This window comes from Ptychodera flava, chromosome 17 (assembly GCF_041260155.1).
Source record: "Ptychodera flava strain L36383 chromosome 17, AS_Pfla_20210202, whole genome shotgun sequence".
Classification (NCBI taxonomy): Eukaryota; Metazoa; Hemichordata; class Enteropneusta; family Ptychoderidae; genus Ptychodera; species Ptychodera flava.
Window position 1 is genome coordinate 19,258,515 of NC_091944.1, and position 16,359 is coordinate 19,274,873.

The 16,359-nt window shown below is 35.9% G+C and overlaps 2 protein-coding genes and 1 long non-coding RNA gene across 15 annotated transcripts in view; 2 read left to right on the forward strand and 1 right to left on the reverse strand.

Moving 5' to 3' along the window:
* The window catches only part of LOC139115703 (potassium voltage-gated channel subfamily KQT member 1-like), a 348,427-nt gene that overhangs the window by 228,895 nt on the left and 103,173 nt on the right, over positions 1–16,359 (forward strand). The window lies entirely within an intron of this gene.
* LOC139115701 (uncharacterized) lies at positions 4,141–8,715 on the reverse strand. Its single transcript, XM_070678008.1, has 7 exons — positions 8,569–8,715; positions 7,756–7,899; positions 6,434–7,507; positions 6,185–6,258; positions 5,620–5,823; positions 5,335–5,482; positions 4,141–5,098 (listed from the first exon to the last, which is right to left on the reverse strand). Exons 3-5 carry the CDS (start codon positions 6,546–6,548, stop codon positions 5,674–5,676), a joined length of 339 nt encoding a protein of 112 aa, XP_070534109.1. The 5' UTR covers positions 6,549–7,507; positions 7,756–7,899; positions 8,569–8,715; the 3' UTR covers positions 4,141–5,098; positions 5,335–5,482; positions 5,620–5,673.
* On the forward strand, positions 8,997–13,747 carry LOC139115702 (uncharacterized). Its single transcript, XR_011548165.1, has 4 exons — positions 8,997–9,972; positions 10,572–10,829; positions 11,623–11,735; positions 12,144–13,747. It is a non-coding gene; the product is annotated as an uncharacterized lncRNA (long non-coding RNA).

The window sequence follows — 16,359 nt, forward strand, 5'->3', positions numbered from 1 at the left end:
TCAAAAATGAAATGATATTGAAAGCAATTTCAGGCTGCTGCAAATGATGCTGATTGTGAACATTATTGTTACCAAATATAACAACACACGCACAACATCAGTTATTCCGGCTGACAGAAACTTGGACAGATTTTGTTCTTTTTTGCACAGCATCTCAGCTCGTGCTGGGACGAATATAATTGAATGTAGTTTCAGTATACAGTACTACACCAGTGGTCACAAAATACCAAATTCTCAAATGCTTAATATAATAATATATAGCCCTAAATTTCCAAAAATTTTGTCAAAATTTTCGCTGACAGGCAAAATATTCATCTTTTTCATGTTAAGATGATGGAACACTGATGTTGTTACAATAGTTCCAAATTAAAAAGTTGAAATTGTTGCTTGAATATCTTCTTTTATTCTGTATGTGTATTGTAGGTACATGTGTGCATATACAGATATATATCATTGTGCATGCATAGTTACGGATCAGGAAGCAATCTGATGCAAAGATACAGCCACCAAAAATTAATAAAAAATATAAGTAGTAAAATAATAACAATCATAATCTATCAAAGCAATGATTGATGAGAGAAAGGTATTTGCTGTCATATTTAACCTAAATCAGTCAACCTTGTCATTAGGAAAAAAAAGACATGAAAGTTTAATGAGTCCAATTCGTGTGATTAGGGTTTTCATCTGCTATTCAGGCAGTGTCACTGTGGGCAAGGTCACATGTCAGTGTCATTTCAAAGTATGAGAAAGTGAGAGTTCCAGGTTTTATCCATGACAATTACGCTCATGTAGTTGTGCAAATTCAGTGTTTTTAAGATTCAATTGCTTAAGTAACACATATGTACGCTGGGGTGTGGGCTTTATAACTACAGTAAAAATTTCAAAATTAAAATTCTTTTGGAAAAAAAACCAGTTTCCTGCATTTGACATCTCTTGGTGCAGCAATCATTTTGATCACACCGGTGAGCCAGAATTGTTTGTTCTCAGTGTGCTGACAGGTGTTTGCGTCAGCTGTAATATTAAGTTTAAAAAATTTTCTATCATTAAGTAATTGCAAGAATATCAACAACAAAATGAATGCAACAATTAAAGAAAGTCTTATGTTGTCATTCCATAGTTTTTGTTTTAGCTGATGAGGAAAAAATAATATTTACACCGTTTTAGTTTACAGGCTATATGTCATACATGAAAAATAATAATGTTTCAGGTATAAATGTTTTTCTTGTAATTAATTCTATTTGTTTCTCCATGTATTTCTTTCTTTTTGGTTTATAGAAGGACAAATCATATAACTATTGAAATTTTACAGTCGCTGATACAAAATGTTCTTTTGCTATTTGTAAAAGGGATGACATTAAGACAGTTTCAACAAAGAATTGTCAGATGATGTTAGTGGGAACACTCATGCCTCATTAAACATATACCCATTCTGTCCGCAGTAACCTGGTTGCACATGTCATTTGCACATGCAGCCATCCCACTGCTAAATCTGCTGAAGTATTTATTGTAAATGTGCCGATTGGTAATGTCAACAGCACTGAGTATAGAAGACTTGGAATTTGCATCATAAATGTCAGCATTTGTCTATAGAAACCAACGATATATGTCAGTTCGCTGTAATTTTTGAACCGACGAACATACAATCGAGCTGTTGTTTTGATGGGACTTTAACCATGTTGAAGCAAATAGTCAATGCAGCAATGGTTGATGGGAAAGCAGTGTACATCATATAGTTCGGAAGTGATGGACATGGATTTAGCATTACAGGTTAGGCACAAAGACATACATCATCAGCCTGTATGCCAGCCCTTATACATAAAATATGTGCCTGATTTCTAATTTACAGATCAGTGGTAGTGAAGCCAGTAGAATAAATTAAAAGCAGCCATTTTTGAAACTCCCTGCATGGTATCCTCTCTTAACAATTGCATCAGTTAATAAACTCATGATTGCTCACTTCCCCAACATAATACCAACCTATACCTTTTGATCTTGGGACCCTCCTTGACAATACCCTCCCTACTCTTCCCTCCCCAATTAATGCAACCTAATCCTTCCTTTTAGCCAGTTTTGACAATTATATTATAAATAAAATTTCATTACATTTTTACATCCACTAGTATCAAGTTTGACACATATATTCTATCTCCTCTGTGTTATGGTCTCTCCATCATTGGAAAAACAATAAGAAATGAATTCCTTAATTCCTTTCAGCCCCAAAATATACATGACAATAATACAGTATCAACATTAATATTCCCGAGAATACTTCTCAGAAATACAAACCTTCATATCCTTCAGTTGATTAAATTTCTGTATTACTTTGTTTATTTTGGAGATGAGTTATGTTGCTTTGAGGCAGGCGACAGATTACAAGTATATCTTTTGCTCTCTTACCGTGCATTCGTCATTGGACAATTATAAGCGACAGACTCTGGTAATCAGCAGCACTTGTACAAAACTGTATATACGGATACACGCAGGCTGGCCAACATCATGCATATACACATGACGCTGAAATTGAATCAACCATTGAGAAGTATAAAGGCCAAGACATGCATGGCATTTCTAATAAATGTCAAGAAGCACTGCAGAGGCCATACAACCATCATACATGGACATAAATGCTATATGTACAATGTTATAAGTGATCTTGAATTTGTAATCTATGTGAGGATCACCATCAAGATATAGTGTTTATTTATTTTTTTTATTTATTCTCTATTTATTATTTATCTATTTGTTTATTCATTGTTCATTTGTAAAATGATCATTCATTTGTACATTTTACTTTTAGATTTAACAATATCACTGTACAGTTTGTTCATGCCACAAAGTCAGAGCCCTCATTGCATCCTAATGAGCAGAATTTATAGTTTTGGTAAAATATTTTATCACTGCACAGATATTTAATGTGAAACCTGCAAAATTAACACATTGGTATCTGTTTATAGGTGGCAGTTAGACATTTTAACATTGTGATCATCTTTTAGACCTAAAATTGCAAAGTTAGCCATTTTAGCTAGCTTGAGCTGGCTACCACTGAGCTAACCAACGGTGACTGCTGAGAATAAGGCCTGGCTTATTATCATCTCTTATAATTTTAGGTCCAACGGATAGTTAAAATGTTCACTGAATTATTATCTGTATAGTGGATATACCAATCACATATATTGATCTCTGAGTTTTATAAAAAGCTTGCCAGTTATAGATTGAAAAGGCTATTGACACCTTGACCGATGGTCAGTTACAATGACCTCCATTAACGTTCACAAAACATCCCCTTTATTTGATAAATACACTGAAAAGGTTTAATTACATTGATTGCATAATCTTCCATTGACTAATTCAATTTCCACCGTGAAATGTACAAGGTTGGATGGGAATTAACATGTGTCTGCGTGATAATTCCTTTTGAGCTATCCTCTCACAAATTCAATTTGTAACCAATCGAAGAAGGGGGAAAATGCACTGGGTATATGTCCACTTGTCTGACTCGCATTATTGGGTGAATTAATTTCCCTCTGTTCCAGATACACACAGTGCTGATTCGATTCGATTCCATTGGATTTTTGAGTTTGCAGAGCAGCTATTCAACTCAGCAGTGAAAAATATGCTAATCAATAACGGTGTACCCTTACCAAAATTCACCCTACATTATGCCTACTTTATGTAACCCGTGAAGTGTACATATTTCTCAAAACTATGTATTATCTATGTACAGAATCAGTAAAGAAAAAAGATACATGTTTTACACATAGAGTGTACCTATATAGTACACAGAATCCAATGTGATGCTACTTAAAGCTATCCAATATTGGAACGCTTTTGTATACGTAGAGCGTACTTAATTTTAGGGAACCTCCGTGAAAAAAGTATGCATGGAGTGTACTTGTTGTGGAGGGGTAAAAAAGTGTACACAGGGCGTACTTGATTTCGTCGAGCATAAACAAGTACACATAATGTATATGCTAGTCATCCATCATCACATAGTCTGCAGGCTGGAGGGGGTGATTTATAGGGGTTACTCATTCATACAGTATTGATAAGTTACCTTAGTCTCTTGATGTTCATTGTCAACAGCAACACTCACCTAATTTTTCCCGTCTCTTATTCAAAGCACACACTGAAACAATCATATTGCTTGATTAACAACAGTGATCATACTTTAATAACAGTGTGAAAGATATAAACAACAACAATGCATATTTTGAAAGATGAAGTTACCATTACTGTTGTGTGCGTTCAACTATTTGTGTCCTAAAAATTCTAACTCTTGTAGATGTGACTTAGAAATCAATCAAAATCTGTGAATTTTCAATTCCATAAATACTGATTAATAGACAGTACATTATATCATAACTCCTATCTATATTTACTCCAATGACTTTTTAGGAAATTGTGATGAGCAATCTAGGATATTGTAGCACTTATTGGTACTTTTGTAATTAGAGTTAAAAATATCATTACAAATGAAAATTTCACCAAAAAATTTGAATGTAAGAAATTATGTGAAAAAAATCAGCATGACACTGTTGAAGCAGGAACAAGAAATGAAATTCCTATGCGTTCAGTCCAGCAGTTTTAACAAAGAGGTAGAATACGGTTTTTCAGAAGTTTGTTATATCGGCATGAGTACTGTATTTTGACTACATTATCAAAAATTAAGCAAGCTATCGGAAGTGAAAAGGTTTAACAAAATATCCAAACTTGCATTGTTCAGCATGTTGACAAATAGTAAAATTGCTTATTGCACTGTCCTGATTGATGGCACACTTCATTATAAGGTAAATGTACGTTATCTTTTCTGTAAAATAGTGAAATGTGAAAACAGCAGTCCAGTAAAAATGATTGCACAGTTTGAGATGATTTGTTCTAAGGACAGGTTTCACTGTACTTGCATTGTGAAAAATGTAATGATGAAATGTTCCCTGAGTTTGAAGTCTCTGTTGAAACAAGTTGGACAGATTCATGGAATGCCTCACTCACTGTTGGTTATATCAGTCACTGTCGGTATCCATTTGTTCACCAGAATGCTCAGGAAATGTATTTCCATGGATACTGCCATCTCCATTGTCACTTCTGTTTTTATCAGTATCTGTTGATCAATAGTTGGATAACAATAGTCATAATGGATTTTGAAGGAGAAGGCCATCAGTGTATAGTGACTCTACTGGGAGGTTGTGGCATAAATTGACACAAAAATGTCTTAAAATGAGATGTAAGGTATTATTGCAAACATATCTGATCTCACACTAAGGTGGTCTAACTGTAACAACATATCTATGGTATCCAATTATGGCTGGAGACAGTATGCGCAATACAAGAACTTACTTGTATTCCTGATGACTGGATTTCCCTTGCGATAGTTTACTTGCATTCCATTTTTTCCTTATGATGGAGGTAACAGATGACATCTTGTTGCGAAGGGCCTGCTTAATGATGGCTACTTGTCCCTTTTTACAGGCAGTACTTGCAAAACCTGCAGAATAATTTAAAGGTACCTCAATTTCAGTGAAAAACTCAGTATTACAAAATACCTTAATTTCACATAAAGTTACACTCATTGCACCATGTGAGGTACTTGTAGGGAGAGAGAAAGGAATATATGAAACTTACCACTCATTGAGGAAACAGTATCAGGATCAATACTTTCACGACAGTTAGCACCCGTCACTTTTTTCCAACCAAATCCTTTGTTTTGTAGAAGCACTGCAGCAGGAAGAGTGCTGCTTTGGTCCCAGACTCTTTCAGTTTATTCCTTGCATCGTTCATCTGCTGTTCATAAATAAACACTCTGGAACCAGGCATAACTTCCAGCATCTTCATCGTAAGAAATATTAAATGCAATAAAAATAAAATTAGTATGTGACCTCATATATTACAATATTTATGTAACGTGATTACCTACACTTTCACAATAGTACATGCACTTGTTAAAAAAATGTAAAACACAGTCACTGTGAAGAACTTCATCAGCAAACCTGTACTGCTCTGAGTGACACAGGTAGGTAAAATTCCATATGTGAAAAAGAACATAATTACTTTTTGGACTTTAGCATCAGATAATGTCAAAACAGGGGAAACACATTTTTTCTTTAAGAATTGACAATCGTGAAATAAGTCACATTTGCAAATTTTTGCAGACTATATCAAATGTTTTATCATGCAATATTGTATATACCTGGAAGCGTTCTGCAATATGTTTTTTCAATATTCCAGGACGTGGTGGGGAACTCTCTTCATCTTCTGGTGGGACTGAAAATCAAACACAACACAAATTTTGTAAATGCATTGCATGAAATACAATCCTTTTTAGTACTTAAACAATGAGTTCTGGAGAGCTAAGGTGAATGTAGACAGATTAAATTATGTATGAATATGTTTCAGAGATTAACATGATGCATGTATCCCAACATAAACAATCACTTACTGTTCACTCTAGATGTGAGAAGTTCATCCTTTAAACGCCAAATTTCAGCTTCATTTTCTCTTGTTGTGCTTCCATCATACGAATTTTCTTTTTCAGGAAATAACATTCCTGGCATTTCTTTTTAGCTGCTGTTTCTGCTTCAGAATCTTCTGCAAGCTGACGGAATAGGCTTCTTGGGCGCTTCATTCCGTTGGATGGTCTTTCAGAGTCAAAACCAGGAGTTGGCCCTACTATGGTACTTCCTGAAGGAGTCGATTTTTTGTTGATGCCACTCATTGGTACTTTGGGAGTATGAGTTTTCATGCCAGCATGTGTTTGGACCGATTTCTTTTTCTCAAGAACTTGGGTCAAGCCCTCCTCGGTAGCATGATTTCCAATGATGCTGAACTCACTTGGATTTTTGCCAAACGTTTGGACCAACTTCTTTTTCTTGTGGGTTTTGGTCAAGCCCTCAGAAGCATGATTTCTACCGGTGCTGAACTCACTTGGATTGTTACTTTCGCCACATGTTTGGACCAACTTCTTTTTCTTGTGGGTTTTGGTCAAGCCCTCTCGGTATCATGATTTCCACTGGTGCTGAACTCACTTGGATTGTTACTTTCGCCACATGTTTGGACCAACTTCTTTTTCTTGTGGGTTTTGGTCAAGCCCTCCTCGGTATCATGATTTCCACCGGTGCTGCACTCACTTGGATTGTTACTTTGGTCACTTTGTTCCTCTGTATCTGATTCTGCAGAGTTGTACATTGGTAATTTCTCTGATGTTACTGCCTCATTGTTCTCAATTTCTTCACTATCATTGCCATGAACTCATTGTCCTTTTTAAGCTGTGCTTCCCGCAGAGCTTGTTTTTCCCTTTTCTCTTTTCCTTCAGTATACGATATTCCTCATTCTGCTGCTTTTTGGCACTGCCCTGGTTCTTGTCCTGAGCCTTTCCAGTCTTTGTTTTCTTTGGCCGTTTTGCAACATCTGCATCACTCTTGTCGGTTTTTCCCCTGCCTTTGTAGGTTTTTTCTTCATTGGCTTACTGATTTCTCTGATTGTTTTGCTTTCCTCATCAAGTTATCCTTGTCATCTGATAACAAATAAAAAAAATTTAATGCTATCTTTTTGTCATTCCGCATTACTGAAATTATGGAAAGGAAAGCACCAAAGTTGTCAATGACAATGTCATTTTAGAGCATGTTGTATTGAGATGTTACACAGAGGAAGAAATGCAAGCAAGAATGCATTACCCAACTGTGCAAAATGAGAAGGCATTTCTTACAATATTAATTACCTACAAAGAACAAGACTTATTAGTGTCATATTACATATACTTACAACTTTTGCTTTGAATTGTACACACATAGTACTTGTTGTCACTCTCCCAAAGTGCAGTAGGAATATTGTCATCTTTGTATCTGATACACTGTGATTTTACCACTGCAACAGCATTGTCTTCTACAAATTGGACCAGTGCATATTCTGTGAATAGAAACCAAAATGTCAGTAAATAATATTATTGAAGGTGGGCATATTGCAGCTACTTTCCTGCCATTAATGCTCTTTCATATTTTATAAGTGGCAATATCACTGTTCACTGTTTACCTTCAGATCAGACATGTTTTCATGCTTTACATTAAAATAGGAATTTAATTATACTTCTACCATCTATGCCATCAATGCATCATGCAGTTGTTACAAAACTGTGATTTAATGAAAATATGGTTGATAGCACGTTTTGTAGTTCTGCCATGCCATGGCCATACATTCCACCGGAAATTGTACACAGATTGTCACAAATGATTGGTTGAAGATGCACGTGATATGGACTAGTTCAGTCCTGTGAAATTTGAATGGTATGTTATTACGTAACCTTTCCTTACACATCGTGGAGACAAAGACAATGGTGCAAATTTTCTAACTTAAAATCGTGGTTTTCTGCGGCTATAATATGCCTCAATTTCTTTCAAAACGGGGAAGAATTAGATCCGATAACAGTTAAGATACAAAGATTGTCGGTCTTTGGCCTGTTTTCTAACTCCGTCAACCCAGGTCAATTGCACCAAGCTAGCGCTCGGGCATGGTGAAGGTGCTGCAAATAAGCACGATAAAAACGACTGAAACCATAAAAACTTCATATTGAATACTTACCTTGGTCACCAAAGTGAGTTATTGCTTTCTTGACTCTTGATTTCCCCATTGTTAGACTGTAAATGCGCTACAATCAGTTTTCTCGGGCGGTAAGCGTACGGTAACACTGCTCTCCGGTGCTGCTGAATGATATATCTCCAAATCTACCGCCTCAACCGTTTCGGGGATGATGCGCACGCGCATTGCAGCCAGCATTAAGACATTGCGTGTCATTGGTTAGAATTGTAATCCGGTGATAAGGTCTTTAGAGAATTTCAATCTCTAGTGATTCACCTGTTTTTATAGTTTAAACTTACAAATGAACAAAAAGTACCCTTGAAATGGTTCGGAAGAGGAAGCCATGATGACAGCTCGGTGTACACCCCCGGTGTACACCAAAGTGACGCTGGCCTTTGACCTTCGTGAGAGCCAATCGCAAGCTCTGTTGCATAAAGTACCATTCTATAAACATGGCGGACGGACAAAACAGCAAGGAACAACAACATTGCAAATATGAGCACAAACAAAAACGATCACCGTTTTACCTTGACCATTTGACAAGACCACATAAACGATAACCAAGAACGACAAGATGGCGATGGAATAAGGAATTAGAAACAGCAACGATGGCATCGTGTTTCACAAGCTCAGAAGCAGCCACTGACGACAGAGTCTCGGTGAGTTCAGAAGCAGCTATCGGTGATAATGATCGTACGCGTGGCATAGTGGCGTCAGATAATGGTACGTCTTCGTCATCACCACAAAACAACGTTTGCAGCGATGAATATACCGAAATTCCAGATAATGAAATGGCTACCAGTGATTACGATTTTACAATGAAGAACAGCAAACTGTCACCGACAGCAGCGATGAATCAGATGATTCCGGGAGTGAAGGAGTCGGAGGCGACGCACTTACTGAACCAGAAGTACTGAGTGACTGCGAATTGAAGACCACTCAATGTATTTGGACAGATATGCAGATGATAGCGACAGGGATGACGGTCAAAGCAGTGATTGTGATCGTTCAAGAGCTGATGAAAATTTTAGGGTTGTTCAGATTCCATAGAAGAAAACTTTCCAATTTATCAGGGAGCGCCGATCACGATTGCAGCAAGCTTACTTCTAATTGTATCTTTTGCAATGAGACACAGTTTAAGTGGAGAAGCTTTATCCGACCTTCTAGTCTTAATTGAATTACATTGCCTTGTACCCAACCTGTGCAAAAGATCTCTTAAATTGTTTCGGGAGTTCTTCAAGTCCGTTAAGACTCCATTGGAACAACATCATTATTGCCCAAAGTGTTACACGTATTTTGGAAGCGAACTGGTGCCAGAATGTCGAAATTGTAAAGTCCAATTGGATGACAAAGTACCATACTTTATCATCATTCCTATAGTGGAGCAGCTTTCAACTCTGTTGTCCCGTAAGTAGTCCAGTATTTTTTTCAAGCTGCACATTATTTCTGTGATTAAATTCATAAAAATGCTAGCTACTCCCACACTAAATTATTTAAATAAATTAGCCAGTCACTCCACATTTTAATACTTTCCATATTTCTCAGCAAAACTTCAAATTGCTATTACTGTAAACTGTAGGTGCATGATCATATAGCACAGCTTGCTTCTAAATGCTTGTATGAACCAAATTATCTGCCAATTGCCAAAGTAAACCATCTACTGCACAGTGTTTTGATTGACATAATTTTCATTGGTTGCTTGTCAGCAGATCAAAGCAACACTACCATTGATGGAAGATTTTCATTTCATACAAAATATTTGGCAATGTACAGAATGTGGAACACACATGATGCAATTTAAGCGTTATTGTCATATTTTGTGTTAATAGTGTTTATATTGTAAAAGTTGTTCAATTACACGATTGTACATGCATATAAAATATTTACAACTATTGCATACAGTGAACGTAGCATACAATCATGTACCATGGGCCAATTATAATAATATGAAGATTTGCAGAACATGCAGTATGCAGATAATTGCTTTTTATTCATCATTTATAAAGGGGAAGGCAAACGTAGTGGTCTGCAATATCGACACAACAGAATCATACCGAACACATAGAAGATGTTCTGGACGGAAAGCTGTACAAGCAGCATTTTCAAACAGATGGATTCTTCACCCAAACTAATGATGAAAAGAAAAACCAGGAGCTACATGTCTCTTTTCAAATCAACTTTGATGGTGTAGCACTTCTCCGTTCATTAAAATTCAGTGTTTGGCCTGCTTACGTTGTTTTGAATTAACTTCCTCCTCAAGAAAGGTACGGAATGCTACTTGTTATGTCCTGAGCACAGGCTATTCTGCTTAACCATGTTACTCACATATTCGCTTCATTGTGTACAAGTATGAAGGTTTACTTTGGCACCAGAGTACCTGTTCTATGGCTAATTTAACATATATTGTTGCTTGCAAATACATGTACAAGTTCCATCAAAATACGTGAGAATTAAATATATGCAGCCAGATGAACAACAACAGTGATTGGTTTATCCTTGGTCTTTCAGTCATTCTGCTGTGAAGATGCTGACACAGAGTAAAATAGCTCTTTGACCATGAACTGTTTGGTTATGGATTTGTATATTTCCTTAGTTACATAACCATTCTCTAGTCTTGGTGTCAAGATGTCTGCCCAATGAGCACTGAAAATCCCTAAATTCATTATTTGTTTGAATAAGCTTGCAATCAAATATGTACTTTTATTTTAAGTAAAATAGTTTTGTCAATAATGTACATTTTAATACTGTGCTGTTCCCATACATTACAAGCACTGGTGTCATAAAGTACCATTTATCAGTATTTTAGTGCACTGTCCAGTGTACTGCTTGTGCAGTACATTACCGTCGCGATTATGTACTTATGTAACATCTCAAGAGTGTGAATGACTTGCTATAAGGTAATATTATCTGGTGTTATATATATATATATAATATATATATATATATATATATATATATATATATATATATATATATATATATATATATATTCCTTTACAGTGTTCAGTACAGGTTTTTAGTAATTTTCTGTGAAATGCACATTTCTTTATTGTACAGATACCAAAGAAAGAATAGAATTCTGATAGGAGTTTGGTTTGGTAAGGAAAAGCCACACTGCAGAACATTTCTTCAGCCATTTGCACAGCAGTTCAAGCAGCTTTATCGCAAAGGTTTGTTATCTTGTTGATTGAGAATTCAAAGCTTCAAGGAGAATATTTTACAAAGCTGTTTCCATATGGGTGAAATGACTTAATAGGGCAACTTTGTCGCATGAAACATACAAATACAACATAATTTTATTCCAAAGTGTCATCAGGAGATATGATGACATTAACATTGCAAGGCTTAGCATTGTTTTTGTCATGAATGGTGACATTTTAAGCAATTTGATGTATGCTATTAAATGAAGGGACGACTATATTTTTCATGAAGTTTCTTGGTCTAGTAAAAAGCCTGAAGTGTTCAATGTTGGTTGTATATCGACATATCCAGAGCAAATCCTGCATGATGTTATTAAGAGAGTTAAAGTTTCTCATATAACTGTCACATTTATCACTTTTTCTTTCCATCATTTGTAGGAGTTGTCATCGATGTAGGTGGTGTCAAAGGGCTCACAGTGAGAGGTATTCTGTTGAGTGGCGTATTTGATGCACCTGCAAGATGCCTCTTCACAGAATTTTGTCAGTTTAATGGATTTTATGGATGTCCATTCTGCACCTCTCCAGGAGCAACAGTAAAAACCAGTGAAAGAGGCCACACACATGCATACCCTTTTGATAGGAGAGATGTCAGGGCAAGGAGAACCCAGAACTCATGAACAAACAATTGACTTTGCCAAAACAGCAGCTGAAATGAGGAAGCCATATAAGGGTTGGGCATTGACATTCCCCAAATTTGACATCATCAGAGGCATTGCTGTGGATTACATGCATGGAGTTTGTATCGGTGTTGTGAAAATGCTGGTCAACCTTTGGACTGATAAAACTTACAAGGATGACCCCTGATATATTTGTGATAAAATTAGCAGTATTGATAAATCGCTGTTGAAAATATCACCTCCATCTTTTATTACATGTGTTCCATGTTCCCTTGCCATTGATCTACCTCATTGGAAAGCATCAGAATATAGGTCTTTCTTATTGTACTATTCTGTACCTTTATTGTGGCATCATTTGCCAGATATTTATTTCACTCATTATTGTTATTTGTTGAAGGCATTTTTTCTATTATTGAAGAACTCTACATGTATTAATGACATACAGTCCTCTGAGCTATTGTTAAAGCACTTTTGCCTAAAGATTGGCACATTGTATTTACCGAGGTATGAAACTTCAAATGCTCACATGCTATTACACCTTGTATCCCGTGTACAAGATTTAGGACCTCTTTGGGCAAATTCCTGTTTTATTTTGAGGATTTCAACGGTGAATTGAGAAACTTTGTTCTTGGTACACAAAGCATTGAAGGACAGATTGTATCAACAATATGTATCCAGCAACATGTACCAACCCTTGAAAATATGATTAATGACATTGTGAAAGCTCATAAGTTTTATGCAAAAATTTCGAGTGGGAGAAAAGTAAAAGAAAATGAAGAAATATCTTTCAACATTTACAGTGTTGGTGCTTACAGCCCATTCACATCCACAGGTGATGAGAGAATTGCTATAAATAATGTATTAAACAATATCTCCAATTCATTCAAATATAAACGCGTTCTCTTAAATCGAAAAATCATCCACAGCATTGAATATAAGTCAGTCACACGAAGAAAATAATTACACTGTCAATTTCAAGGGTGTTGACAGTGTGAAAATTGGACAGGTTCTATATTATGTAAAGTGCATACTTAATTGTCCCAATCCAGTTTTCTGTTCAGATGTGTGTATTTGCAAAAGGGTAGAACATCTTGTGGTCATAAATCAATTTGAAGAGTTGAAAGAAAAAATTGTGTGGGACTTTCTCACTGTTCCATTCGACATATTTAAGTTTTACATAAAGGAAAACAAGCAGTTGTTGCCATCCCTGTAAGCCGAATTTAATGAGGTAATGGTTTTCTTTGCTCTCTCAAGCAAAGATTGTAACTTTGTTTGTAACGTTCCTAATACATTTGGAAAAGACTGACTTTGGACCATGCAATGTGCCTGATTTAAAATTAAATAAAGATGAATTTACTATATATTAAATATCTTGTAGATGCATTTTTATTTAATATATGAGCATTCATGCATGATTGCAAACAATATCGTTTTTGAAGTGCAGTTCTTGTAAGAAGAACAAAAACTTATATATATAGAACACCTGCCATCATGCTATTTCATAGACATACAAAGGCAAGTTGTGTCAGCTCCACATGTAGTCTCCTGGATCAAAGGACATGTGAATACCCACAAGTTAGCATAAGCAACGTGTGAAATAGATGTTGCTGTCTCAATCTGTGGCAATTTCACTCCCTGATTTCAGAAGTCAGTTAGCCATCCAGTCGGAGTGTACACTTGAAGCGTACCCACACTATCCATATATCTGACTTAGACTCTGCTGTAAATTTTCTTCGCAATTTCTCACTTTGACTGCAGTTATATGCTTAGAGTGCACAGTTAAGTTAGACTCTGTAATGATTAAGTCTCTGGCAAAGTCTAGCTATTGTAAAGTCATGTAGGTAACGCATAGTTTTTGAACTGTCTACAATTCTAACCTTGCATTCTCATGAAGTTTTCCGCCAAAATTGTAGGGACAGAGCGTGCTCAGACACTACAAACTATTTCTTGGGGCAGCTTCACTCAATTTTTTTTCTTACCAAAGGCATGTGCAGAAGAATTAAAGTATAAGTATTTACTACAATATTTTCCAAAATGATGTTTTTTAAAGCGTCTGAGTATGCATTAAATCTACTTATATATTGGGTCGTGGTACTGGACAAGTTGGATAATATACATTTGAAAGTTACCCATTGAAGAGAAGTTAGTAATGATTTCAAGTTCACCACACAAAGTTAACTGTGATGTTTGCTTCAATTATTGGGGACAGTTTTCTGGATAACAAGGAGTCTGTGAGACCTGTTTCACACCATCTATATGTGTTATAGTTTCCATGTTTCATCTTTGTTCTATAAAGAAAACTAGTCCGGTGATTCCTGGTTCCGTAAAAGAAATTGGAGACAAAAACAAATTTGCGTGAGATACCAGTTTTATGCTTTCAACAACAGCTGTTCAAGATCCACAGCAATTTCTAAGAATTTCTGAGATACCTTACCTCCATTCCCTATATTGAATATGTTATTTCTACGAAATTAGAGTTATTTCCTTGGGTATTTTTTGGGGGTATTAGTATAATCAAAATTCAACCTGTGTTGATTACACGAGAAAGAATCAGAAACAGCGTTAATGTTGCAATCGTGGCCCCTAGTTCTATTTACACCCTTTACATCTATATCGTCATTAGAACGTTTTGAAATTTATGAAGTGCGAATGACACCAAATTCTAAGAATCACTCCTTGGGCATGTTGACTGTGGTTAAGAGATTCTCACCAGTCGTGAGGCAACTGATATATTACAAGACTCTTTTTGAAGCACTTCTTTTCCCCGTAACATGCGTGTAAATTATTCCCACTTATTTTTTCTTCTTGCGTAAAGAACATAAAATAAAAAGAAGCTTATGAAGACACTCTCCTAGTGAAGGAGCCGTGAAATTTAATGACTAAAACCGTATTTGCCACTTGTATCTCGGAAATATGTTATTGAAATTGCAGTCTAGTGTTGAATGTGTTTTCCATAGGGAGTTCTATTTCTTTGGAGCCGCGCTGTTGACCCCCTTTACGCAAAGGTCAGTACTGCTGTCGTATCATTATGCGTTTCATTTACGTGCTGAAATATCTTCAATTGTAAACAAAATGGAGAATTAATGGCGCTGTAGCAGATTCTTGTCTGTAGGCCGTGAAGTGTTTGACTTTGCTCTTTCTGCTCTTTTCACCAAGCAGCCGCATGGTTACCGTTTCGCCATACCCACTAATGTCTATTTGTAATTGCAGAGATCGATCGATTCTAGCTTCCTATTTTCATAGTTTGAAAAGAATACTACATCTGAAAAAAATTCTGCATTTTTAAATGCCTCACTGATCTTGTAGACACCAGTGCATGCTTCCTGCCTATAATCATGTCTATATATTCAGAATTGCTGTCACCTGCAAGTCTTCAGTACTCGGATTGGCTGAAATCTTGTAACAGATTTATATGCTGAAGGCAAAGACTTCATTTGATTGGCTTATGACCTGTCACATGATACATCGAGGTCACAACTGTGCGTACATTTCTTTTCCTATTTAAACAAGTGCACATGTACATACCTCTTAGAGTGGGCATGTTCAGTATTTATTGAGCAAATGCATCCATAATTCATTTAAGATTTATCCATTTTCATAGAAACTCTATAATTTATTCAATATATTTGATTTTTGAGAATGAATTATACATTAAAGATCAACCTTACAAGGTAATAAATCAAATATCTCAATGCTTTTGAATTTTCAATGATTTATAATTGCTGGCTGTTGGCACTGGTTTTGGCTGTGAACGTGACTGAACATTCCTCGCTGGGAAAGAGGGTAGAATTAAAATGTATCTAATAACCTTTTGAGTGCCAAAGTCAATTTTTTGATGCCTTTTATAAAAGTCAAATTTTTTCAGATTTTTACCAAAATTTTGATGAAGACTATAACCAATGAAATGTGATGTCTGTTTCAGTCCAAAATTATCAGAAAAGTACAGAAAAACTCACAAAATTGGTAAAATGTTGCAC